The 26,136-nt window shown below is 31.8% G+C and overlaps 2 protein-coding genes across 4 annotated transcripts; one reads left to right on the top strand and one right to left on the bottom strand.

The window, feature by feature from the left end:
• The first annotated feature begins 13,606 nt into the window (after positions 1 to 13,606).
• Positions 13,607 to 17,928, top strand: LOC107916618 (trihelix transcription factor GT-1). Of its 2 annotated transcripts, none has more exons than XM_041109881.1 (5): positions 13,607 to 14,501; positions 15,312 to 15,350; positions 16,499 to 16,630; positions 16,886 to 17,110; positions 17,517 to 17,928. In XM_041109881.1, exons 1-5 carry the CDS (start codon positions 14,003 to 14,005, stop codon positions 17,765 to 17,767), a joined length of 1,146 nt encoding a protein of 381 aa, XP_040965815.1. In that variant the 5' UTR covers positions 13,607 to 14,002; the 3' UTR covers positions 17,768 to 17,928. The 2 variants fall into 2 exon arrangements, with proteins under 2 accessions (XP_040965815.1, XP_040965793.1); XM_041109859.1 differs by having other exon boundaries at positions 13,626 to 14,501; positions 15,312 to 15,371.
• Positions 17,929 to 19,500: 1,572 nt separating this feature from the next.
• On the bottom strand, positions 19,501 to 21,136 carry LOC107916990 (mitotic spindle checkpoint protein MAD2). Of its 2 annotated transcripts, none has more exons than XM_041109782.1 (7): positions 20,830 to 21,136; positions 20,722 to 20,737; positions 20,478 to 20,626; positions 20,275 to 20,395; positions 20,062 to 20,165; positions 19,849 to 19,970; positions 19,501 to 19,754 (listed from the first exon to the last, which is right to left on the bottom strand). In XM_041109782.1, the coding sequence occupies exons 1-7, from the start codon at positions 20,900 to 20,902 to the stop codon at positions 19,698 to 19,700; spliced, it is 642 nt and encodes a 213-aa protein (XP_040965716.1). In that variant the 5' UTR covers positions 20,903 to 21,136; the 3' UTR covers positions 19,501 to 19,697. The 2 variants fall into 2 exon arrangements, with proteins under 2 accessions (XP_040965716.1, XP_016701866.1); XM_016846377.2 differs by having other exon boundaries at positions 20,478 to 20,608; positions 20,830 to 21,135.
• Between the last annotated feature and the right edge of the window lie 5,000 nt (positions 21,137 to 26,136).

Below are 26,136 nucleotides of genomic sequence, written 5' to 3'. Positions count from 1 at the left end.
TTCGACTTCTTGAAAATCTACAAAAAACATTAAGCAACACAAGTGAGCTTATTGAAGCTTAGTAAGTTCGTTGGTTTTAAACATAAATCTTATCGAACATACTATAACAATTCATTTAAATAAAGCATTCAATATACATTTCCTGCCAATCACAACTTCAATTGATGAATTCACTTATTTTAGATCAATATCAATAATAACTTTAAGTCTTCAAACATTAATTTCATATGTCACTTACCAGCCCTTGTCAAATCGAAGAACGTCTTACGAATATGATTACATCATATACAGAAGCCCGAATGAAGCACAAAAGCACATAAGTGCTAACAAAAACCCGTAAGGGTTGAACAGAAGCCTGTAAGGGTTGAACAGAAGCTCGTAAGAGCTGAACAGAAACACATAAGGGTTAAATTGAAGCTCAAAAGAGCTAAACAGAAACCCAATAGGGTTAAACTGAAACTTATATGAGTTAAATGAAGCTCATGAGAGCTAAACTGAAAGTAAAAACGAGAGTTCGCAACAAATGCTAAACATCGGTTTACTTGGGTAATTTATCGTTAATTCCTCCTTTGCACTGAACAACTGTATTCAATCATGCGTTTCATTCATTTCAAACATTCAATTCAATTTCATAATTTTAACAATAATTTTATTTTCAGCAATTGATATGAATAAATATATAATACCATTCAGGGATTATTTTACTAATTTCCCTTTTTCACGATTATCTACGAGCTCTTGATCTAAAATATAAAATTATTCATTTATTAGCATATATTTCAATTCTCATTCACTTCACAATTAATACCCTTTAATTTTTTAAATTACACAATTACCCTAACTTTTATAGTTTTTGCAATTTAGTCCCTCACCAATTAGCCTATCAAATAAGCTAATTTTTCTCAATTGACAATTTATGTAATTATTCTAAGCTACCACACTGCCTTTGATCAATAGAATTTTAGTATTAAACCCTAATATTTAATCTTTTCACAATTTGGTCTTAAAATCAATTTCTATTGAAATCACTTGATAAAATCATCATATAATAAAATTAAAGCTCTAAATCCATGTTAATTCATCATAAACATCCAGCATTCATCAAAGTTAACTTTCAAAATGTAACATCCCTATCCCGTAACCGTCGCCGGAATAGGTAAGGGGCATTACCGGACTTGTAACTCATGTCAGAACAGTAAAATTTTAAACTTTTTCTTGAAATAAAGATCATTCATTTAAATAAGTACTAAGCACAGCCAGAGATAAAATTTAAACTTCACTAAGTAAACATTCAAAAGATGCCATTTTCGCATGGCTTATATACATTAACCAAAAATATTCTTCCGCCACTAGTCTATTCTATACATGCCATAAAATAGTTCTAAACATAACAGTAACAAGCAGTGGATAGTGATAGTGTGACTAGTTGCTGACGATCCCCGAGCCTGTAGCTTCGCAATGAGATCTATAAAACAGAGGAAACAGAGTAAACGGAGTAAGCATTACAATGCTTAGTAAGTTTTAAGCAGTGTCAACAGATAACAATCAAATTATAACATAGTTGTTCGTATTTTTATTTCACTCTTCCTTCGGGCATATCGTCCCTTTAGGGAATATGCACATCTCATCATATACAATAGGCAGATAAACTTTCACATAAAAGTGAGCTCATGTGACATAGATATATCGTATGATTTCACATAACCTCTCACACTGATCCGACGTCACATAATCATAGGAATAGTCTCATAGATTGCTCTCGTATGCATCACATAACTACCTTATGATTTAGTGCAAATCAAGCTCACATATAAACTTGGAGTACATACCTGTTTAACCTTTCGCATTGAATATATTTATAAGCAATTCTTATTACGAAGTCTTATAGCTTTAACCTCTACTCGGATTATCGGTGAGACCTTTAGCTCAGACGAAATCTCCACACGAAGTTATCGGGTCTTACTCGGACAAAATCTCCACACGTAGTCATCGGGTCTTACCCGGACATAATCTCCACACGTAGTCATCGGGTCTTTAGAGCTCGGATATAGTACGAGCACGAAGCTTACGGACATTAATCAGTGATAATATTCTCGCATAAAGCGTGCGGGGTTTTAACCCGGATATAGTACTGACACAAATGCCCTTCGGGACTTATCACATTTATACACTTTCACATCCATCACGTTGGCCACTCGGCCCTGTCACATATATACACTTTCACATTCATCACATCGGCCATTAGGCCTTATCACATATATACACTTTCACATTCATCACATCGGCCATTAGGCCTTATCACATATATATACACTTTCACATTCATCACATCGGCCATTAGGCCTTATCACATATATATACACTTTCACATTCATCACATCGGCCGTTAGGCCTTATCACATATATATACACTTTCACATTCATCCAAATATACTTCACATACCACATATACTTTCACGTATACACACTGTCTTGGCTGAATCTACATCTATCATTTTCCAATATCACAGTTTAGAATTCACGTATGGGTTTAATCAATAGCTTATGAGCAACTAAAACAAGTTTATCAAGGTTTACAACACAATCTCAAATTCAGCACAAGCTGTTTTTCCTGAGCAATAGTCACTAAATTATTTATAACTGGAGCTACAAAACTCCAAATCACTTTCCGTTAATTTTTCCTGAATATAGACTCGTATATCTTCCATCCATAAAATTTCCAGAATTTTAGGTTTGGCCAATCAATACCAGATTTTTCTTAAAGTTTCCCCTGTTTCACTGTTTGACTAATCTGACCACTCTTCACTACGAATCAAATTCCTCATTTTACAGAATTCAAAATGTGTTGTATTTGATTTCATTTGAAACTAGACTCATTAAGGAGTCTAACCATATAAATTTTATCTTATAACCATTTTTGTACAATTTATAATGATTTTCTAAAAACAGAACAGAGGATTACAGTGTCATTCTGCACTGTCTCACACAACTTTAAGTATCTCATTATCGGAAATTCCTTTGCTTACACGGTTTCTTTTATAAGAAACTAGACTCATTAAGCTTTAATTTCATGTCTCATTCAGCCTCTAATTCAAATCCATAAATTTATGGTGATTTTCTAAAGTCACGTTACTGCTGCTGTCCTAAGCAGACTATTTCAAATTACCCTTAAATTCCCAAGCTCAAGCACTTAATAACTTACCATTTGAGCTTAGAACATATCATGGCCACATCATATCTTATTAAATCAACTCATCATGTCCTATTATAATTGAATTTACTCAACGTTTAATCACTTAAAACTTACAAAGGAATCAAACTCAAATACTTAAGAACTTACTTTGTGTTGGGTAAAACGGTTCCAACTCGGCTACTCGATGTTCTTTGCTTTGCCCTTGCTTGATTCCCCTCCTTCAACCTCTTGAGCTTTCTGCCTTATGCTTTTGGGTCATTCGGCTAATAACCATGTAATATCATTACTATCAATAATCCAATTACACATACACATATACATATTTGTATATTAGGTAACCACCCTTACTAACTACCCATTTTAGTCGATTTTATACAATCAAAGGTAATATCACAAATGGGCATACTTATATAGCCGAATGTGCTAAAATTAGATCTAACATCACCTATACACTTGATTAAATGGCCGAATACCTATACTATCAATTATAGTATCATTTTTATTCTTTCAAACACATAGTTTCCTCCCATGAACACTTGGCCGAATTTTTTTCTTCTAATCTAGCATAGCTTCACATCTATTTGTAACATCATATAAATCCACATATAACTACATTTCTACCTAAATCTTCTTTCACCTTCCTATTATTTCCCTTCACAACATCAAAAGCACCATACTCTTAGCATTTACCTCTCCCTAACCGTATGCCATTTAATTACTTATTTAGGTAGAAAATTAACATATGGGACATGATAAGACATTGGCTACTAGCTAGATTTTCTCAAAAATTTAACAAAACTAACATGAATCCTACCTTAATCTTCCCTTATGATGGCCGAATGTCTTAGAACATTTCTCCCCTCCTTCCCTAGCTCACGACACTTCAAGAAAAGAAAGAAGATGAAGACTTTCTCTTGCTTTCTTATTTTATTCCCCTTTCTTTTTTTTTGTTGATCTATTTTAATCATTTACTAATAAAAGCATCATTAAAAATTCAACTTAATGGAAGAACCATCCTTGCTTGGCCGGCCACTACTTGAGGTTTGGGTGATTTGACATGCAAACCCAAGTTTCCTCACTTTGTTATCATTTGATCCTTACATATTCCCCTATCATATTTTCTTAGGTTCTCAATTAAGTCAATCACATGAAATTCACCTTCATAAGTCTAAATTAAAACATCAAATTTTCACACATGCACTAATATACATAGAGGATATGCAACCAAATTTTAAATAAATTTTGGGACTCGGTTTTGTGGCCCCGAAACCACATTCCGACTAGGGTCGAATTAGGACTGTCACATTTCTCCTTACGAATTATCAAAACATACACAATGTAACCCATTGAGCTCATGACCGAATGCTTCATGCATCACAAACACAAAATCACATACATGGGTCATTTTAGGAGCTTTAAAACCAATTTAAATTTCTCAAAATCCAAAGAAAAACATATGAAATCATACCTTAATTCCCACCAATTAAAAATGGAGACAAGAGAACACATTGTTACATGCATGTGTTGGCCGGCCATTTGCATTCAAAAATGGTCTAATTGACATGCAAGTCCACATTTTTGAATACATGCTCTATTAGATCACTTTATATATTTACCTAACCTATTTTACCAATGTTTCACATAAGTCCCGTTTCAAAATTTCACATACAAATGGCAAAATAAATGCTTGAATTTTTTTTTACACATGCATTTACTCACCTCATGAACATAAAATATAACTTTCAATTATTTATAAAACTCGGTTTCGTGGTCCCGAAACCACATTTCGACTAGGGTCAGATTAGGGGTGTCACACAAAATTACCCATAGAATCAAAAACTAATGAAATAGATAGTTGGACCTAATTGTAAAAGTCTTAAAAACACAAAAATTTCAAGAAAAGAGCAATGATTAGACTTACATGAAGTAAAAATAAATAAAACCAGCTTAAAATTTTTCCTATGGCATTTTTGGCTGAGAAATTGAAGAAGAATAGCCTAGAAATATTTAGAATTCAATTTATTAAAGTTAATTTCATAAAATTTACAATTTTACCCTTATTTCACTTTATTTTATTAATTTTCTGCTTGTGCCGTTTCACTCTTTTAATTTAGGCACAATTGCTCCATAAGTCCTCCTTTGTTCATTAATTAAGCTATTTAATCACTATTTCTTTAATTAGCAAGTTTTACACCTTTTTCAATTTAGTCCTTTTACTTAATTAACTATCAAAACATTAAAACTTTCTAATGAAACTTTAATACTAACTTAATGACACTCTGTAAATATTTATAAAAATATTTACGAATCAGTTTATGAAATCGAGGTCTCGATACCTCGTTTTCAAAACTACTTAACTCAATACTTTCTTCTAAAACACAAATCACTATTTCAAAAGTCTTCTTAAATCATATTTAACCCATAAATATTCAATAATAAAATTTTTGAACTCACTTATCGGATTTAGTGGTCTTGAACCACTGTTTTTCGACACCACTGAAATTGGGTTGTTACAATCGACCTAATTAAACAATGAACAAGTAAAAATAGCAGAAGAAATTGAAAAATTGAACACACAAATTTAACATGGAAAACTCCCTCTAAAGAGGATAAAAAACCACAGACAAAGAGAATTATACTATAATGGCAAAAGAACGAAGAGTGCAAAAGAACGAATAGTACAAAAGATGGAGATAAAAACTAAACCCCGAAAAACCCAAAAATAAAGAACCCTCAAAATGTAAACATAAAATTCTCTAAAAATGTTATGAGTTCCAATCTCTAATAGGTGTATTTTATAAAGTTGTAAAAGAGCCTATTTATAGGCTAAATTTATCAGTCAAATAATAAAATAATCTAGACTAATTAAAATTTGATTTAAACAAATAAACAGAGTTTAATTGAAAGATTATTTCTCAAATTTGACTGAAATAGGAGTCATACTCAACAAATCTCCACCTTGACTCATATTTCCACAATGTCATTTTTGCCAAAACTCACCATGGGCCTATCTTGAACTATGTAGGAAATTAACTGAGTCGAATTTGTGTTTAGAAACTAGAAGACTTCTAGCCTTCGACTTGTACACTGCCAAATCAAAACTAACCCGGGTCTAATTTTCACAAACACAGTACCTTAAAATTTCAAAACCTACTCTAAAAGAGAACCTATTTTCAAAGAAATGATCATACATTTTCCCCTCATATGACCAAGTTTCCTCCGCTCTAAACGAGTTGACTTTGACTCCGTAATTTCACTAGTCACTGTAGAACCTTCCAGAATATAAAGACTGTCAGTCCTTTTACCTTTTAACAAAATGAGAGCTCCATGAGACACCTTAATGCCACTCAACTTGATGTTAATTCTGCATCCTTTCGAGTCTAAAATAATTGAGGAGATGAGAGTCTTTCATAAATTAGGTACATACCTGACCTCTGAGAGAGTCCTAATTATCTCATCGTGTATCTTAATTTTAACAATACCAATACCAATTACCTTACTGGATGAATCGTTTCCTATGCGTACAACTCCACCTTCAACCGAATTGTATGTGGAAAACCATTTTTTGTTGGGACACATGTTGTAAGAACATCTTGAATCTAGGATCCATTTGGACGTAAGCTCGGAACAATCGCTTGCTGACACTAACAAGAAATCATCGCTTGCTGACATTAACAAGAAATCTTCACTGCTTTCTTCAGCCAAATTAGTATCAGCTACATCTTCCCTGTTACTCTCAACAACCCTTTTATTTCATAGTTTATAACAATCTGGTTTGACGTGACCTAACTTTTTACAATAATGACACATTTTGTCTTGCTTCTTTGATGCTACCAAAGCGGAAGCTTGCCTATCTACCTTGCTATCCGAACCAAACTCATTGTTGAGTTTGTTTCTATTCAACAAACGACCCTTCACATCTTCGAATGAGAGTTTATCTCTGTCATAAATCAGGGTCTCCCCAAAAGAGTTGTATGAAAGGGGTAAAGAGCACAATAATAGTATAGCCTAATCTTCATCGTTAATCTAAACCTCAACATTCTTTAAATCATTTAAAAGAGTAATAAATTGACTTATTTGATATCTAAGAAGCTCACCTTCGTTCATGCGAAACATAAATAGACATTGTTTCAACACTAAACGGTTAGCTAGAGACTTAGTCGTATAAAGAGTTTCTGACCTTTTCCACAAGGTGGATGAGGTCTTCCCATCAATACCTCTTGCAATACCATATTCGCGAGGCACAACTGGATTGCAGACAAGGTATTTTCATCAAGCTCTTCCCATTCTGTTTGATTTAAATTCTCAGGATTTTTTTTCCAGTAACAACCTTTTTCAAGCTGGTTTGAACTAGAATTACGATTATCCGAACTTTCCATAGATTGAAATTTGTGACACCATCGAACTTCTCAATTTCAAACCTTGTTGTTGCCATCTCTAAACGGGTTGATCTACGAAAATTGAACTAGCTATGACACCACTTGTTGGGGATCGACCCGACTAAACAAAGAACAAGTAAAAATAGTGGAAGTAATTGAGAAATTGAACACACAAATTTAACGTGGAAAAACCCTCCAAAGAGGATAAAAAATCACGGGCAAAGATAATTTCACTTGCCTATTTTGATATGATAATACGTGTATTGTATAAAAGCAAAGTTTATGATGTTGTTTTGGATAGTTGATTTATACATATGCTTATACAATATGAAAATGGATATGATTAATTTGAATGTATTCCAGTGACTTGAACTAAGGTTGATATGATGAATGCTTAAGCAATGCATGAATGAATTGATTTAGCTTTATTATATTATGGTGTCAAATGTGGCATATTGATTAGGCATTTAGGGTTGTTTACAAGGTATATTTTGGCATGATATGTGTATGTTCGAGTAGGAAATTGATGCTGGTTGAAACGTGCATTTAGGTCCTATATTGATAATGATTATGTTATGCTTCAATTTACCTCTTTTTGTCTCACATAGGCTGACACACGGGATAGTGACATGACTATGTACTCTTTTAGAATTAGAATGCATATGTCTCACACGGTTACAATTAGTTAAATGGCCTAGCCATACGGTCGTGTGACTATTGCACACTAGGTTACAACTGTAACATCCCAATCTAGGGCTAGTCGGAACAGTGATTTCGGGACCGTATACCTAAAATAGAAATAATTATTTCATGATTATTATGAGGTTTAGAATAGGAATGTATTCTTGTGTAAAAATTTCATGGAGAAATTCTATGCCTAAGATGCTCAATTTAACATTAAGGACCAAATTGCAAAATATGAAAAACTTGAGTTCTAGAAGCTTTTAGCATGAAATTGAGTTGGATTATAAATTAGAGGTCCTCAAATAGTAATTTGACCAAGTTTTAAAAAATTGAACAAAAATGGGCATGCATAGGTAAAATTTTAAAGAAAGGCCTTAAAGGCATTTTGGTCATTTGGTTAATTAAAGAATAAAAAGGGAAAAATTAAGAAAAAATGTTGTCCATCTTCTTCATGGTGTGCCGAAAATTCAAGGGGCTCCATAGCTGGGGTTTTCAACATTTCAAGCTTGATTGTAAGTGCTCCCTAGCTCCGTTCTTTATGTTCTTTATATTTTTTAGATCCTTGAAGCATGTTCTAGCCATTTCTACCCTTATTTTAAGCTAGGGTTCATGTTCAAAAACTTACCCATGTGTGACATGTTTTTATTTTGGTGTTTAATAGAGGAATATGAAAGTTTGATTTATGATAAACATCTTTTGTCAAGTGGTTTTCCATGAAAACACCTAAAAAGGGACCAAGTTGTAAAAGATGTAAAGGTGGGTAGTAGAAAAGTGAAATAAAGGAGAATGTGGGCTGTTATAGGCTAGAATATAACTCGGCTAGGCTTGGGAAATCAAGGAAATGCATGTATTTCATTATACGAGCCTAGGGATTAAAATGTAAAAATGTGCAAAGTTAGGGGTAAAAAGGTAATTTTTCCATTGAGTAAGTTTTCGGGATAAAATTGAAGAATGTGATGAATTAATAATTTAATTTGTTTATATAGACTCGGAAAGACCAATTTCGGAAGTAGATCTTGGAAAACAAAAAGTTTTGGCATAGTCAGAATCTAAACCCGAGACATCATTCAGGTAAGTTCGTGTAACCTAATTGGATGTTTATGTATGTTGACTTTAATTGTTGTATTGAATTGAATGTGAAATGAATGAATAATGAATTGTATGAAAATGCCCATAATTCCGAAATTGATTGAAAACGGGTTAGAATCTGTTTGAATATTGAATTCCGATGGATAGGTCACTTCTTATGAGAAATAGGATCCTGCATGTGTTGCAGAAAGCATTTAGCCCGGACAGGTAATCCTGAAACGAGCCTATTGAGCATACTTTTCAATTAGGATTTAGTCTGGACTGGTAATCCTAGTTGACTGGATTTAGCCTGGACTAGTAATCCAGATTAGACTCTGTAGGATATTCTTTGTCATATAAAGGATTTAGCCTGGATTAGTAATCCGACAAAGCCTTTAGAGTACATGGTACAGCTAGAATTTAGCCTGGACTAGTAATTCTGCTGTAAGAGATGTGGCTCGAGAGTGTACCGATAGGGTACTACTGGATATGAATTGGTTGTTAATAAAATAGTACACATAGAGCGTACTAAGTGATGAAATATCCATCAGGAATTCAATGATTTATCGGATAAAATATTTGTAAATAACATGAGAAATACGAATTTGAAAATTATATGATGTAATGAACTCATCTATGGATCTTGAAAATTTTATGACTAACTTGTTCATTGAGTGCATGTATTCAGGGAAAATTATTTATAATTGTTGGATAACATGGCTTATTGTGATTATGTGTTTAAAATGACCGGTAAGTTTACTTTCCATTATACGAACTTGCTAAGCATGTAATGCTTACCCCTTTTTTACTTTTCCCTGTCTTATAAAGCTTTTGGACTCGTGAAGGTTGGAGGATGGTGGGAGTTTGATCACACTATCAGCAATCTCGTTTTAGGTATAAAAGAACTATTCATTTTGATATAATGACATGTATAGGGTAACTTACATTTTTGGTCATATGTGTCATTTAATTTGACCAAGTGTGGTGGCTTTTGATAATGGATAAATTTATTTTGTATATGGCCATGAGATATGGCTCATATTTTACTATTGGGTTGTAACCCTTATTAATCATGTATGCCTGTGTTCATGTTGATGTGGTTGCTTGTGAATGATGGATGTAAGGTATGGCATGTTTATTTGGTGAATGATCCATGATCAATGAGTATGGCCACAATAATGTTATAAATGTGTAAAGTTGGAAAAATAGGATATAAAAACCTAGAGGTTATGAACTGGTATAAAAAGATTTGGAAATGCATGTAAAAATTTGAGATTGTGCATGGAGGCATTAGGGGTATAATTTAATCATGGATTTGGATATTGGAATAATTTAAATGTATTTTGGATTTGGATATTGGAATAATTTAAATGTATTTTGCTGTATGCTAAGAACATATATAAAAGAGTGAGTTTAAAGGGTGGCAAAAAAGCTTGGAAAATAACCTAGAATTTGTTCACACAAGTAGACACACAGGCATATGTTTAGGCAGTGTGCGACACACCGTCTGCCCCATAGGCGTGTTGTTCGGCCGTATGTCCTTTGCACCTTAATTTTTACAAGTCAAAATGCCCAGTAGTAAACACACGGGCTAAGACACGGGCGTGTGTCTTAGCCGTGTAAGAGACACGGCCTAACTACATGGGCGTGTACTCTGGCCATGTGAAGTCTGCACCATTTTATAAAAAAATCATTTAATTTTATTTGGCCACACGGGCGTGTGCCATGGCCGTGTGACCTTATTTTGGTGCTGACATCATAGACAGAGAGTTGCACGGCCTAAGGACACAAGCGTGTCAAGAGCACATGGGCATGTCCCCTTCGTCACACGGGCGTGTGACTCTGTATTAAAGAAAATTTCCCAAGTTTTTCTAAAGCTTTTGGTTTGGTCTTGAACTATTTTCCAATGTATGTTTTGGACCTCGTAGGTCCATGCAAGGGACGTTTCGTATATGTTTGAATGACTTTTGAAATAAAAGAAATTTTATAGCCTAGTTTTGCATGAACATTTGTATGCATGTTCGGTAATGCCTCGTACCCTATCCCGGCCTCGAGTACGGGTAAGGGGTGTTACAATAGCCTTTCACACGGGCATGTGACCCTTGTTTTACACTTTTCCCATTCTTTTCTAAAATGTTTCACTTCAGTCATTGATTGTTTCCAGGTTGATTTTAGAGCTTTTGTAAACTTGATTTAAGCTCGAAATTGTATGCAAAACATGTTTGATTGAATAATTGATATATGACTATAGTTTTATCGAATTTTTGAATTAAATTCACATGTTTCTGTTCTGTTTATTATTATTGCACCCCATAATCCGATTCTGACAATAGAGACAGGTAAGGGGTGTTACATTTACAAAATCAAATCTTATCAAATTACAAATCTTCTAAGATTACTTATTTACCAAGATAGCCTTGATTTTCCATAAGTACTTCATTGGACCACCAAAGCTTCAAGTAGATGGGCTTCTTCACATGTTCCATGAATCGGGCCAATTTAAGTGGGTCGAATGAGCCCTATTTAATCGATTGACCTTCATGAAATGTTCTTTGCGCAATCATCACGGGCTTTGATCCGCGACTCGTGACATTAATATTATCGAAACTCATTATCAATAAAATCTATTACTATCAAACTTAATCTCACTAAAATACCTATAATGACATTTTGCAATTAACTTAACCTTTTGAAAATCTATAACATGAGTAAGTAATACCACGCCTTAAAAATCAAGGTATAAAAACAACTTAATTACCTTATCTAATTTAGGTCCGAATTTGAAGAAACTTCAAGCTTTTCTTTCTCTTTTTCCTATTCGGTGCTAAGGAAAAAGATGGATTTTTTTTTTATCTCTCCCACTAATAGTTTTATATATATATTTAGATTAACAATTTAATTAACATAATTAATCATGTTTACCTTACTAATTTAAGACTATTATATATTATAATTATAATATGAAGGTTAAGTGGATTTAATCATCACATTTTACTAACCCATTAATTAATAATGATTAAATAATCTTTAGGTCCTTTGGTTAATTGCAAATCAAGTCCCCATGTATTTTTTAATTTAAAGTTTAATAGTGATTACATTCTTACAATTTAATTCTTGAACCACTCAATTTAATTACCCGACCACCCACTAATATATTTTCATACTAAAAGAAAAATCATTCTATTCATAATTTCACAGTTTGGTTTACGGAATTAAATTCGAGATCACATTTTTCTATACCGACTAAAATTAAATCATTACACATTTATTTAAATCTAAAATTGTTAAATATATATTTATACATTCATATCAAAATTTATCTTTTGTGTTCGTTTTTTATTTATTTAATATTTACCATAAATCAACATTTAAAAGCAATTTTACTTACAAAGAAAAGAATTCAACATGTTAATAAATTAAGTAGTTCACCTCATCTTTGGGTCTTAAACCTTACAAAACTAATATGATAAACATGAATTTTTAAATTTTAATATCATTTATGTAATAAATTTGAACTATGAACTACGAATCAAAACTGACAGCTGCAAATTTAAACTCAAATAAGAAATTACATGAAGTTGATCACTGGAACTAGTAATAAACTAAAGAGAAAATTCGCTCAAATCTATTCCAGCTCTCAATCACCAAACCAAGAAAAACTCAGAAAATTTAGAAAAAAAAATTGGAAGGTTTTTAAACTACCTCTCTCGATAGCAACAAGTTACTCTATTTGTTTATCATTCATTAACCTAGTTACACCAAAATTCCCTGAACCAATATCCTTAACAAGTTCATAACAATCACTATCATGCATGATTAGCATATCCATCTCTGGTCTCACTTTTAAGTGTTGACCGATCCACTGTAAGTGAGAGTTTGAATTATTTTCCATTGTGTTTTTCGGCCTAAATGTAGCTGCTCTTAGAATTCCTGAGATAAAGGGTTATCTTAATGGAGTTGACATTCCTGACATGTTTGGTGCTCCACCATTGCTTTTATATAAGAAAAGAGAGGAGATGGATGGAGAGGTGGAGAGGGTTTTGGAGCCAAGTGACCGAGAGGGTTCGGACGATAGATGATAAAATAAAGAAACTCAAAAGTTTAATTTTTAAAATAATATTATTATTTAACATAAAATGTCATTTCTGTTTGGATTTTAACATTTTTATCAAAAGAACCTTACTATATATCTAAATTATAAACTTTTTTATTTAAATGTCTAAAATAAATAATTTTATAGTTAAATAATTACTTATATAATTTACCCTTAAAATAAATTATCGAGAGGGAAAGGTAGGGAGGGACAATGCAAGGCAACTGCCGAAGGCAAGATAAAGAAACTGGTCTTGCAGCCAACTGATCATGTTTTGAATGACCTGGTTGTAATACTTTCTATTACCCTTATTTACCAAAAATAAATAAAGAAATTGCCCACGCTATTTTCTTTTTTCACTACTATTTATCGGCTAAGCTCTGGAAAAGGGAAGAAAAGACTAATCAAATTCAAGCTCCATGATTTCACTTCTCCTCCTGTTCAAAACTCTCACTCTTTTCAACTCCTAAACGCCTTAAACCCCTAATATACAAGCGAAGAAGAAAAAAATAAACCATTTTCCTTTCCGATTCGCTGCCACGTACTTGTTCGTCCATTGATTTATACAAGGAAGCTCCTGCTGCCATGGCCCGGGACATGATCATCGAGGTCACCACCAATGGGGGTTTACCGGATCATCTCCGCCACCACCATCCTCACTCTCTCCAACAACAGCAGCAAATGATCTTGGGCGAAAGCAGCGGCGATGACCCAGAAGTCAAAGCCCCGAAGAAAAGAGCCGAGACCTGGGTCCAAGACGAAACCCGAAGCCTTATCGGTTTCCGGAAGGAAATGGACGGCCGTTTCAATACTTCTAAATCGAACAAGCACCTTTGGGAGAAGATATCAGCTATGATGAGGAAGAAAGGGTTCGATCGATCCCCAACTATGTGTACGGACAAGTGGAGGAACTTGTTGAAGGAGTTTAAGAAAGCTAAGCATCAAGATAGAGGGAGCGGTTCAGTCAAGATAACCTATAAGGAAATTGAAGAGATTTTAAGGGAGAGGACAAAGAAGCCTTATAAGGCTCCAACTCCTCCTCCCAAGCTTGATTCCTTTATGCATTTCTCTGATAAGGGTTTATGTACTACTTTTGACTTCTTTTTTGCCCTTTTCATTTTGCATTTAAAGAGTCCGAACTTTTATTGATGATTTGCTGTTACTATGGTTGATGGGGCTTTCTCTTTAAATCCTTTATTTGGATTTAAGAATCCGTTTTTGAGTTATATAGCTTTAATGATTTTCCCTTCTTGTTCAAAAAGCCTGTAATTTTTCAAATTTAAGTTGTTATTGAGTTACTAAGAGTGGTATAGTGAATTGTTGAGAACAGAAATTAATTTTGGTGTCTAATAACTTTGAGTGGCATTTTTTTAATGGTTGTGGTGACTGCTTTATAAGAGGGGTTTTCTTCAACCTTCATGAAAGCTGCTGCTTTAAAATTCATTTACAAAATAATTGGTTGACATGATTTTGGATTCATTTTTTGAAAATCTATTAATATATTTAATTATTTCGAAATCTAGAATACCGTTTTGAAAGAAGTAGGGAAATAGTATGTTTAAATCTTATATGTGACCTACTGTTTCCTCTGTTTCTTATGCGGTTTGATCCATTTTCCAATGCCTTCATTCTACTTTTACAAGGTTTATCAGGTTTGATCTTCTTTCATGAAACCTTGATGTCGCATTTCGCATTTCTTCATGAAAGTAGTACATAAGTTTTCTTCTCCTGCTTTTGGAGATTTAAATGTCTATTCTTTCTTACTCTCTCCCTTCTGTTAGCAGACTAGCATGGTGTTCATTTGAGCTACCTGATGGCTTATTGCCACGTATATTCGGTTTTTTCTTTTACCATGACTTTAATAGTTATCACCATTATGTTCGGACTCTTGCAGGTTTTGAGGATACCAGCATAACATTTGGTCCTCTTGAAGGTATGTTGTTGCTGCTGTTACGTAAGTTTGCTGTCTTCTGGTTTATCTTGATTTTAGTTTCATTGCTTTAGAAGCTTGTTGTAATATTTGTCCTCAAGTTAATTTGGATAATTCTTAGAATTATTGGTGCAGTGTCATTAATCTTATTAACCCTATGCCCTTCGTCAACTTCTTGCTGGATTCAATATGAGGCATAATTAGAGAAGAGTATTCCTATCTTGAAAGCACCATGATATTCTTTTCAGAAAAAAGGCACCACAGTACGTGCATATTTTTCATAAGACCAGTAACGTTATTTATCGCATTACTCTGGGAACCTTTAAGTATCACCCTCTATTTATTCATCTGTTAAATTGGATTTACTTAAAAATAAAACTGAACAGTCACACTTTTTTCCCTCGTAACCTTTCTTTTCAGCATTTTTAACCAAGATGGACAGCCTTGCTTGTTACTTTCCCCTTCATTTTCAACCCCTTGCAATTAATTCTAACCTTTTAATTTCAGTGACAGTGTCACTAGCCTTGCGAGCCCAACATACCACCTGCTCCCACCCAGGATTAGTTCTTCCGATATTGAGACAGCATGTACTGACACTTTCTTACTCTAATGCTATCCTTATTTCTTTGAAACAGCGTGCTGATAGAACCTGTTGGTTATCTACACTTTCTTACTCTAATATTATTCTTTCTTTCATGTAGCATTCAAATGATATCAGATGGAAAATGTTCTCCCTAACAAGGTCTCTTCCTAGAGCGCCATTACCCATTAGTATCTCCTGACAGTACTTATCTTTCCATTTGAGCTAGTGGATGAAATTTAATCCATCACTGGGGTTTATAAGCATGCGATCTTATGCCTTATACTATTTTTCAGTCCCAATGCTAATTTTGTTTTGCTAGGAATTTTAAGAATTTGGTGTTAAAAAATGAAAAGAACATCGATTTGACATGTTCATGTGCTTCCACGTTGAATCGATAGTTAAGTTAAAAAGAAATATTATGTACTCAAAATAATTGCTGCCTCATTTGAGGTCAACAACTTTTTATTGCAGTGAGTAGTATTTCATTTATTCAGAATAGACATTCTCTGTTATCCATGTTGCCCTTTTCTGAACTTTAAAAATGTTGTTCATGCTTTCTGGTATGCAGCTAGTGGTAGGCCAGCACTTAATCTTGAACAAGGTTTAGATCATGATGGACATCCTCTTGCCATCACCACAGCCAATGCAGTTGCAGTCAGTGGAGTTCCTCCTTGGAATTGGAGAGAGACCCCTGGAAATGGTAAGTCTGTTACAGTTTCTGATGATCCTATTCCCCCTCCCCCCCGCCTCAAATAAAATAAAAGATTGCTTTGCACGTAAAGCGCAGGTGTTCTGACGGTGCATTATATGTATCTTTTCCATTGCAGTTCCTCAACTGAATGTGGTTGTGTTAAACGTGCTTGATTATGAGCATTGACTCTCAATCTTGTCTGTGATGAAAATTTTAATCTTGATCAAAATATTTATATCTTCTCTTCCACACCCTTTTTGGTAGGTGGAGATCGTCTGCCATATGGAGGCAGGGTTATAACGGTTAAGTATAGGGACTACGCCCAAAGGATTGGTATCGATGGTACTGCTGAAGCCATCAGAGAGGCAATTAAATCTGCTTTTAGATTGAGAACTAAGCGTGCATTTTGGTTGGAGGATGAAGATCATATAATTCGTAGTCTCGACGGGGAAATGCCTTTAGGGAATTATACACTCCATCTTGATGAAGGTCAGTACATACTCAACAAATTCTAACAAAATAATTTCTATTATAATTGGTCTCATAAAATTATAATAGATTAAAATTCCCACTCTGGATAATGTAATACTCTTCAGTCTACAAAGCATGTGTAAGGATAAAATTCATGGATCTCTAACCTTCCCAAGATCCCCACAATGTGAAAGCCTTAATAATGAATAGTTGCTGAAGGTCTTGGCCACCCTTAACCTTGCCAAGATATTGCCTGCACTTAATAATGCATAGTTGCTTTCACATGAAATACATAGCACAAACCTTAAGCCAGCACCTTCATGTTACTATTAAACATACCTGCAGACATTTTTTGTCAGTGGTAGGAGAAATAACAAGGTTTTTTTTTTTTTGTGTGTGTGTGTGTTCAAATACCTTTGATCAGGTTTGGCTGTGAAAGTGTGCCTTTACGATGTGTCAGATCATATACCAGTACACACAGAGGAGAAGATTTTTTACACAGAAGATGATTACCGTGAATATCTAGTCCTTCGAGGGTATGTAGGTCTCAAAGAGATTGATGGATACAGAAACATTAATAGTATGGATGACCTTCAAACTAATACTATATACCGAGGTGTTAGCTGGAAGCTGTTGCATCTCGAAGGTCTATATAACAGAGTTGCGTTGCCTTGACATAAGTGAGCATATAAGGTTCTAAGATTTGCTCTGGTGCTTTCTGAAGATTGTGATTATGTTGTTTGCATCATTACCACTTACTAAACATGAACCCCATAACTCTTGCTGTCGGTAGCATGTTGTTCTTTATACGTGATATTCGTGATAGGTTTTAAATATTTATAATGAATCGTTCTTGAAACTAACTATTATCACGATGAAGGCAAGTGTACCTATCGAACAGTAGTATAGCTTTAGCAAGACTGGATTATCGAACCCAAAGGAACTAAAAGTACTAGTATCAACTTTCTTTTTATTATCTAGCCTAAAAAAATAAAAGGGTTTTGTTTATCTAACTAATTAATTAAACTAAGAAATCACAGAAAAGAAATTTGGGGAAAATACTTTTTGGAAAATTCGATTGATTAAGACAATACCTAAAGAAAATCCACCTAAACTTCACTTGTTATTTGACTCTGAATCAGACGATTTATTCATTCAACTTGTTCCATAAAGATCCCTAAGTTATATTATTATCTCTCTTAAGACTAATAACGTCTAACCCTAGATTAAATAATTAAAATCTCTTTCTAATTAATGCCCTAGGGTTGTATTAACTTGATCTATGGATCCCTTTGTTAGGTTTCACTCTATCTCTAGGTGCGCAACCAATTCCGCTTAATTATGACAAATTTACTCTTAGACAGGGTTTATTCCTCCTTGAATAAGAGTTTAACTTGAATCAATATCCTAAAATATCAAAACAAGAATTAAGAACATATAATTAAGAACAAGTCAAATATTTATCATACAATTCAAATAATAATAACAAGATCTGTCTTAGGTTTTATTCCCTTTAAGTATTGAGGGGTTTTAGTTCATACTAATGAAAGAACACATCTCAAAAGAATAAAAATAACAAAACATAAGAAAACCCAAAACTCCTGAGAGAATTTGAAGGGAGATCTTCAGTTTTGATAGTGAATCCGACTTCTGAGATGGATCAATCGGCTTTCCTTGAGCAATTCTTTGTTTCCTTCTGTGCATCCCCTTTTTTCTCCTCTTCTAGAATGTATTTATAGGCTTTGGAATGCCTAAGAGCCCTCAAAATGGCCTTTTCCGAATAGGACTCTGCTTGGGCTCAATAGGGACATGCCCGTGTGCGATTACTTCAGGTCGTGGTCAAGCCTGTTAAATAGGCACGGACGTGTGGTCTACCCGTGTGAGTCGTGCTTCGATTCTGCTAAATTGACACGACCGTGTGGTCTGCCCGTGTGAGGAAGTCCAGGACGTGTTAATTTCGTACGTTGGCCCATTTTCTCCATTTTTGGCCCGTTTCTCATTCCTTTCACTCTCCTATACTCACCTGAGTATAAAACATGAAATTAAGACATTAGGAGCATCGAATTCACCAAATTTAAGAAAAAATCATCCATAAGATGTGCTAAGCATGGGATAGAAATATGTATGAATTACGATTTATCAATTCTCTTAGATATTCACTCCAGTACAGTACCTGTTCATATGGCCTGGGTCTCCTTCTATGCATATCCATTTGGATTGAAAACAAAGTACTACGCAAGGATGTCAAATGGGGTCAATTTTTAAAGATTTTGTTTTGCTTTTGGGTTTTTTCTTGGCTACTTATACTGGAGCCAAATTTATTAGGAGTTTAAGTTTATATTTTAGAAATAGGCTGTTGAGTGTTTGAAAAGAAGGAAAAAGGAACATATAGGAAAAGCACTTTAAAATTTAAAATTTCTAGTTTTTAATTTGATCATTTGGAAATATTTCTTTTACAATTAATATCATAAAAGGTTTGCACCAATTTGAAGAATTAACTTCTATTTTGTTTTTTTAAATAACATGTATAACATGAGAACAGAAAGAGTTTCAAGGACAAAGATTCACATATAGGCGGGTGGGGGACAAAGAAGGTTCAGGCACTCTACTGCTCGTCCCATTCATCATTCTTGTATGAAACAAGAGTGTCAACCTTGTGTATCTGCATAGAACCCCAACAGAAAAATACTTAGGAAAAAAAGACCAACAAAGCTTTGGCGTAAATTTTATTGATTGGCTTGCTTTGCAAATATTACCTTGGTATCAAATGAATGCAACTTCACCATTTGTGGATTTGCAATCAGCTTAGGGTCGCTCTCAATCCAAGTGAATGGTACTGCAACATCCGTATCAGTGTATGCTAGAACATCAAACACACCTGGCAGAACAAGCAATCCATGCAAGTTAAATGAGAGCCTGAGACAATCTGATGACCCAAATTGCATTTTTAAGCATATATCTCCACTTACATGGTTCATCAAGGCACGGCAAGTAAGTAATACTTGAGGCAATCTGTCTCATGATTGCCTGAATTTCTCTCATGATTTCCCTGTCACTCTTTTCCCTTGACACACTGCATCAAATACACAAAAAATGAAGAACCGATGAAAACCCATCTCTCAGATTTCACACCAAAACTAGAAAATTCTTAACTGAGTAAAAAAAGATTATCAGAATATTACCCTTTCTCAAAAACGTGACTATCAGTCTCAATGCTGAAATTCCATCTCTCCAAGACCTCATTGGTTGCCTTGCTCATGATAACCATTACAACCCTCTGTAGTTTCCCAGCTTCCAGCCATTCTTCCCCAAAATTTCATTTTCAGAATGTGAGGAAGTGATTAATATGGACTTAAATGCATCACACACAAAGACAGAGATTTACCAGAAAGCTGAGCTGTTAGATTGGTAATGAACGATTTAACACCTTCATCTTGAGTAAGCAACATTGGGAGCCCGTATTTCTTCACTTTGGCAAAACTTTCTTCTGGATAAACTCCTCGATTGTACAAAATGCTATAGAAAAACATAACACTACTCTTTTTATTCTAAATCTAAAAATAATAGTTTCGCAAAGATGAAAAGGATAATTAAAAGGGGGGGGGGAATAAACTTCCGCTCATCTTTACCTGTTCGCTGCATATCCTGAAATGGGGAAAGAACAAGTCAGCCAAAATTTCTCAGAAAACTCAAAAAGGGGTAAAAGAAAAAACAGTTATATTTGAGGAATCACATACCAAAAAACTCGCTGACAATTGCCGCTGAGCCTCGAAGAGTTATTATATCTTTGGCAACTGTTCTTGACGCCATTCGACTTCTTCTAGGATCAAAATTTTGGATGAAAGGAACTAAATAATTGGTAAATTTAGGGAAAAAAGGCAACTGTAATTGGGAATTTAGGAAGTAGAAATTGTCGTTTGGGTTAGATGAAGATGACTATCGCTCTAATGGCTGATGAGTTTTCAGGAAATATGAGTTTGAGAGAAATAATAATCAAAGGGCAAAAGCAAAAAGCAGTGTAACGGCTACTTTCTTGATGTTCGCCTTGGAGCCCAACTACAACTTTTTATATTGCGTCTTTAACGGTAAGAAACTCGACCCTTTTTGTTTCTTCTTTTAAGTACCAATCGTGCGGTCACGTTAGATTTTTTTTAGTAGTCAGAGGGGTTTTTTTCGGCTTAATCTCAGTTTGGCTCTCAAATTATGCATTTTTTCATTTTGGTGCCTGATTTTTTTTAATCTCAAATTAGTACTTAAATTATTATTTCATTATTTGGTTTAACTTTTTTCTTTGTAAAGACATTAAAAAAAGGGCCCGCATATGACGCCAATCAGGATGTGCCACATGACATATTGAATCAATCACAATATATTATGTGACAATTAAGTTTATTTAAAATAAAAACATTAAAATTAAATTAAAAAGTACCTTTAACTTTGACTAATCATTGACCAACCATTGATCACTGTTAATCATTCACGTGGCACTATTTGAATGCACCATATGTCCTTTTTTTTTAAAAAATATTATATATTATATAGATTAAAAAGAAGTAAAGATAATATCTAATATAAAAATAATTTATAAATTTATAAATTTCTAACATATATAAATTTAAAATTTAAAATATCAAAAGATTATATAAAAATTAATTTTTTTACAAAAATTAAAAAAATTAAAAATTGCAAAAAAACATATATATTTTCAAAAAAATATATTCTAAACATTTTTTCATAAATTTTATTTTTTCAAAAAATTTAAATTTTAAAAATTCAAAACAATATATCTAGTTTAAAAAAAATTAAGTTTTTTCTAGAATATATTTTTAAAATTTAAGTTTTTTTTTGCAATTTTTTAAAATTTAAATACTTTTTTTTATTTTTTATAAATTTTTATATTTATTTTGATTTTTTAAAATTTATATTTACATATTTTAGAAATTTATAAATTTGTTAAATTTTTTTAAAAACTTTTGAGCTATCTATATTATATATGGTTTTTTTTTTACATTTTTAATCAATGTATAATATATAATATTAAAAACAAAAAAAGGACATGTAGTGCATTCTAATAGCGTCACATTGATGGTCAACATTGGTCAATGCCAATAAACAGTCGGTCAACAATGAGTCAAAGTGAAAGGTTTTTTAATTTAAATTTAAAGTTTTTATTTTAGATAAATTTATTTGTCAAGTGACATACTGTGATTAATTGAATGTGACACATGATACATTCTTATTGGTGCCATATAGCAATCGAATTTTTAATACTGTTATAGAAATGATTAACCAAATAATGGAATGATAGGTTAAGTATCAATTTAGAAAAACATCCAAATCCTAAAATGAGAAAATAAATATAATTTAAAGGTCAAACTGGGGATTAAGGTTTTTTGTTTTTTTAAAAATATAGATATATCATATTTTTCTGTCAATTAAAGGTATGTTTTTTGTATTTACTTATATTTGTCTTGATGAAAAATAATTTTGTTAACGAAAACTTTTACTGATTAACAGAGAATAATTTCATTTTCTCAGTAAAATCACTTTCCCTTTTAAAAACTTTTAAGTATTTTTTAAAAAAATTGTTTTTTTCCTTTTAAAAACTTTAAGTTATTTAAAAAAATAGTTTTTTAAATTATTTTTATGAGTAACTTAATTTTTATATAAAAAGTAACTTAAATAAAGTTAAATATTGTTATATTAATAATAAAATTTTGATTTTAATTTTTTGAAAATATTTAAAATATTTAAAATATTAATCTCAAATATTATAATTTTTAATATTATTAAAAATTCATATTTATATTTAATCTTATAATAAATTATTAATATAATTAATATAATGTATTATTATAAAACAATTATTCAATATTAGAATTTTATTTTAACAATAATTTTGAATTTAATTAATATTATTTATATTTTATATTAGTATTTTAATAATAAATACATATTAAAATTTATAAATGTTTTGATATAATAATAAGAATATTTTGATAATATATATGATTATCTGTTTAAATCCTACTTAATTTTATTTATAGGCTTAATGATAAATTTGACTACTAACCTTTGCTTGTTTTGTCAAAATGGCCCTAATTGTATTTTTGAGTCTTTTTGGCCATCAACCTTTGTTCTTCTTTTCAATTCGTTTTTTTTAACAGATTTAATGAATAAATTCAATGTTTCAAATTTTCTTTTCCTTCAAAAGGTTTCAATATTTCTTACATTTGTTTAAATTAAGAGTTTTTTTAAATAATTACGCTTATTTTCCTTAAATTAAGAGTTTTTTTTAAGTTAATATATTATTTATTTATTTTATTACTTTTTACATGTAATTATCTTATTGGGTTATCTAAGTAATAAATTATAACTCATTAAAAAACTCCACATATGAAATTCTACATCATCCCCGTTAATTTTGTTAACGATACTTTCATTAAATATGTTAGAAAAAGCATATTGAAAATAAGAACAAATGTTGATAGCTAAAAAAGACTCAAAAATACAATTAGGGTAATTTTGACAAAACATACAAACGTTAATGGTCAAAATTGTCATTAAGCCTCATTTATATCTTTGTGCTTTAATGTGTTACTAGCTACTCTCACATATATAATATATGTAACTTAAGCTTAAGTTTTAATTATATATTGCTTATTATTATGTCTAAAAAAGATATTATTTATTATAAGATATCATTTTATTATAAAATAAATTTTGATTGTCAAAGGAAATGTTTCTATAATATTTTATAAAATAAACAAAATTTATGTTGTGTTTGTTTCGTTGAAAATAAGTTTCAAGAAATAATTTCAAATTTTTTTTCCAAATAACAAAAAGTTATGGAGAATTATCCAATCTTAAAAAATATCATTTTTTTTCCAGAAAATCAATATATTTCCTGTAAGTTGTTTATGATGAATCAAATATAACTTAAATCTAAATGGTTATTGTATTTTGTATATTTTTTTTACTTAAATTCATATTTAACCCTTAAATTTGACACATTTTCTCATATTAAAATCTAAAATTTTTTTTATATATTATTTTTAATTTTTTAACATTTTAATATCTTGAAACGTGTCAATAATGATATCATGATAAAATTATCATCTAAAAATTAAAGTATAAAAAATTATAAATAAAAATGTATGAGAATGTATATACAAATAAAAGAATTACAAAAAGGAAAATAATTAAATGAAAACAATCAACTAAACTTTTTTCCTTTCTCATATTTTTCTCCAATCATATTAAAGTTTCTAATCAAGCAAACATAGAAAGAAAGAGTGATTGAGATTATGATTATTTATAACTTTGAAAATCAAAATTAATGGAAAGGTATTAGGTATGATGATAAATTTAGTTTTTAATATGTATATTTTTAATTTAATTTTATATTACTTTGGCCATCAACTTTTAAATTTATTTAAATTATTATTATTTTAGATGAAAATATTAGATTATTAAAATATTAATGTTAGTGACATAGTAGCCTGCGTTGCAATACACATACATTTCATAAAATTTTAAAAAATACATAAAATTTACTAAAAGTTCAAAAAAAAAAAAAGAAATTTCATAAAGGCTTTTAAAAATATTCACGTCAGCAATAAAAGACATGTGCAAGCTGCCCTCTATTTTACTAATTTCAATAGTTTATTGAGCTTTTCCGATCAAAAGAAAGCTATTTAGCTAAAATTTGAAATTTGTGGACCGAAGTGTTTAAAAAAAATTAAGGCCGAAGTGACAAAAAAATAAATTTTAGAATCTAAATTTGTTATTGTGGTAAATCACATCGTGGCTATTGTTTATATTAGTAATTACTGCAGTTCACTAACCCATTAGAAGTCACTTTTTTTTACTTGGGTTTTCGCTTCTATAAATCTATAAATAAAAAACAACGAGATTGTTGAAATTTTCCTGGAAAATTTATGATGTTTTTCGGATTCTATTTAATGTTGATTTGTTAATTTTCTCTAGATTATGATATAATGTTATCATTATATCTTCTTTTTTTTGTATGGATTAGAGCTCTGAATTTACCACTAACAAGATCCAAAATTTGAAATCTATGGGCAAAACAATTAAAAATATCTCAATTTCAATTTTGAATAATTTGTTAAAATTCAAATCTTTAAAAGCACCACACACTGTAAAAAAGAAAACAAAAAATACCATCTCTCATCATTTATAAAGACAAATGGATATTGTTATCTATTGTAGTGGCTCTAGATCTAACAACTTTCTCTCCAATTGTCATGCTCAAGTCAATTTGCATATTGTTATTGTTAGAATTGTGTAATTCGAATCCTTATTAAAGAAATATAGTGGTAAAACACAGACCATGCGACATAAGTAGAATCCGTATAGAACTACACTTCTTCTATTTGACATTGATTAGAATAAGGTTTTTCAACCTTTAAATAGATGTAGTCGAAACTCCTCTTGTATCATTTAGTTTTCAACATTAGTGAATTTCTCCTTCTCCATCCGTGGATTTTTTTCCTAGAAAGTTTTCATGTAAAATTTGTATGCTTTATTTTTCTTTTCTTATTGCTTTGCGATCGTTCTATATTGTTATTATCGACGTTTAGTATTAACAATTATCCATTATGTTGACTCTCGATTACAAGATCTAGCAAATGGATGTCAAGACAACGTTCTTGAACAACTATCTAGAAGAAAGCTTCTATATGATGAAACCCACAGGATATATGACGAAACAAAGTGAGCATAAAGTTTGCAAATTACTTAGATTCATATATAGACTTAAACAAGAATCCCGCTCATGGAATCAAAGCTTTGATTAAACGATAAAAAATTTTGGATTTGAGCAAAACGTAGATGAACCTTGTGTTTAAAAATGCATTGGGGATGGAAAGATGATCTTTTTCGTTATATATGTCGATGGCATTCTACTAATTAGAAATGATGTAGGGGCATTGTCATCAGTTAGACTGTGGTTAACTCAATAATTTAGTATGAATGACTTGAGAGAAACTAACTTTGTTCTAGGTATTCGAATCCTAAGGAAT

The sequence above is a fragment of the Gossypium hirsutum genome, chromosome A01 (assembly GCF_007990345.1).
Source record: "Gossypium hirsutum isolate 1008001.06 chromosome A01, Gossypium_hirsutum_v2.1, whole genome shotgun sequence".
NCBI classification, from domain to species: domain Eukaryota; kingdom Viridiplantae; phylum Streptophyta; class Magnoliopsida; order Malvales; family Malvaceae; genus Gossypium; species Gossypium hirsutum.
The sequence above is the reverse complement of the archived record's forward strand: the minus strand, read 5'-3'. Positions and strand labels throughout refer to the sequence as shown.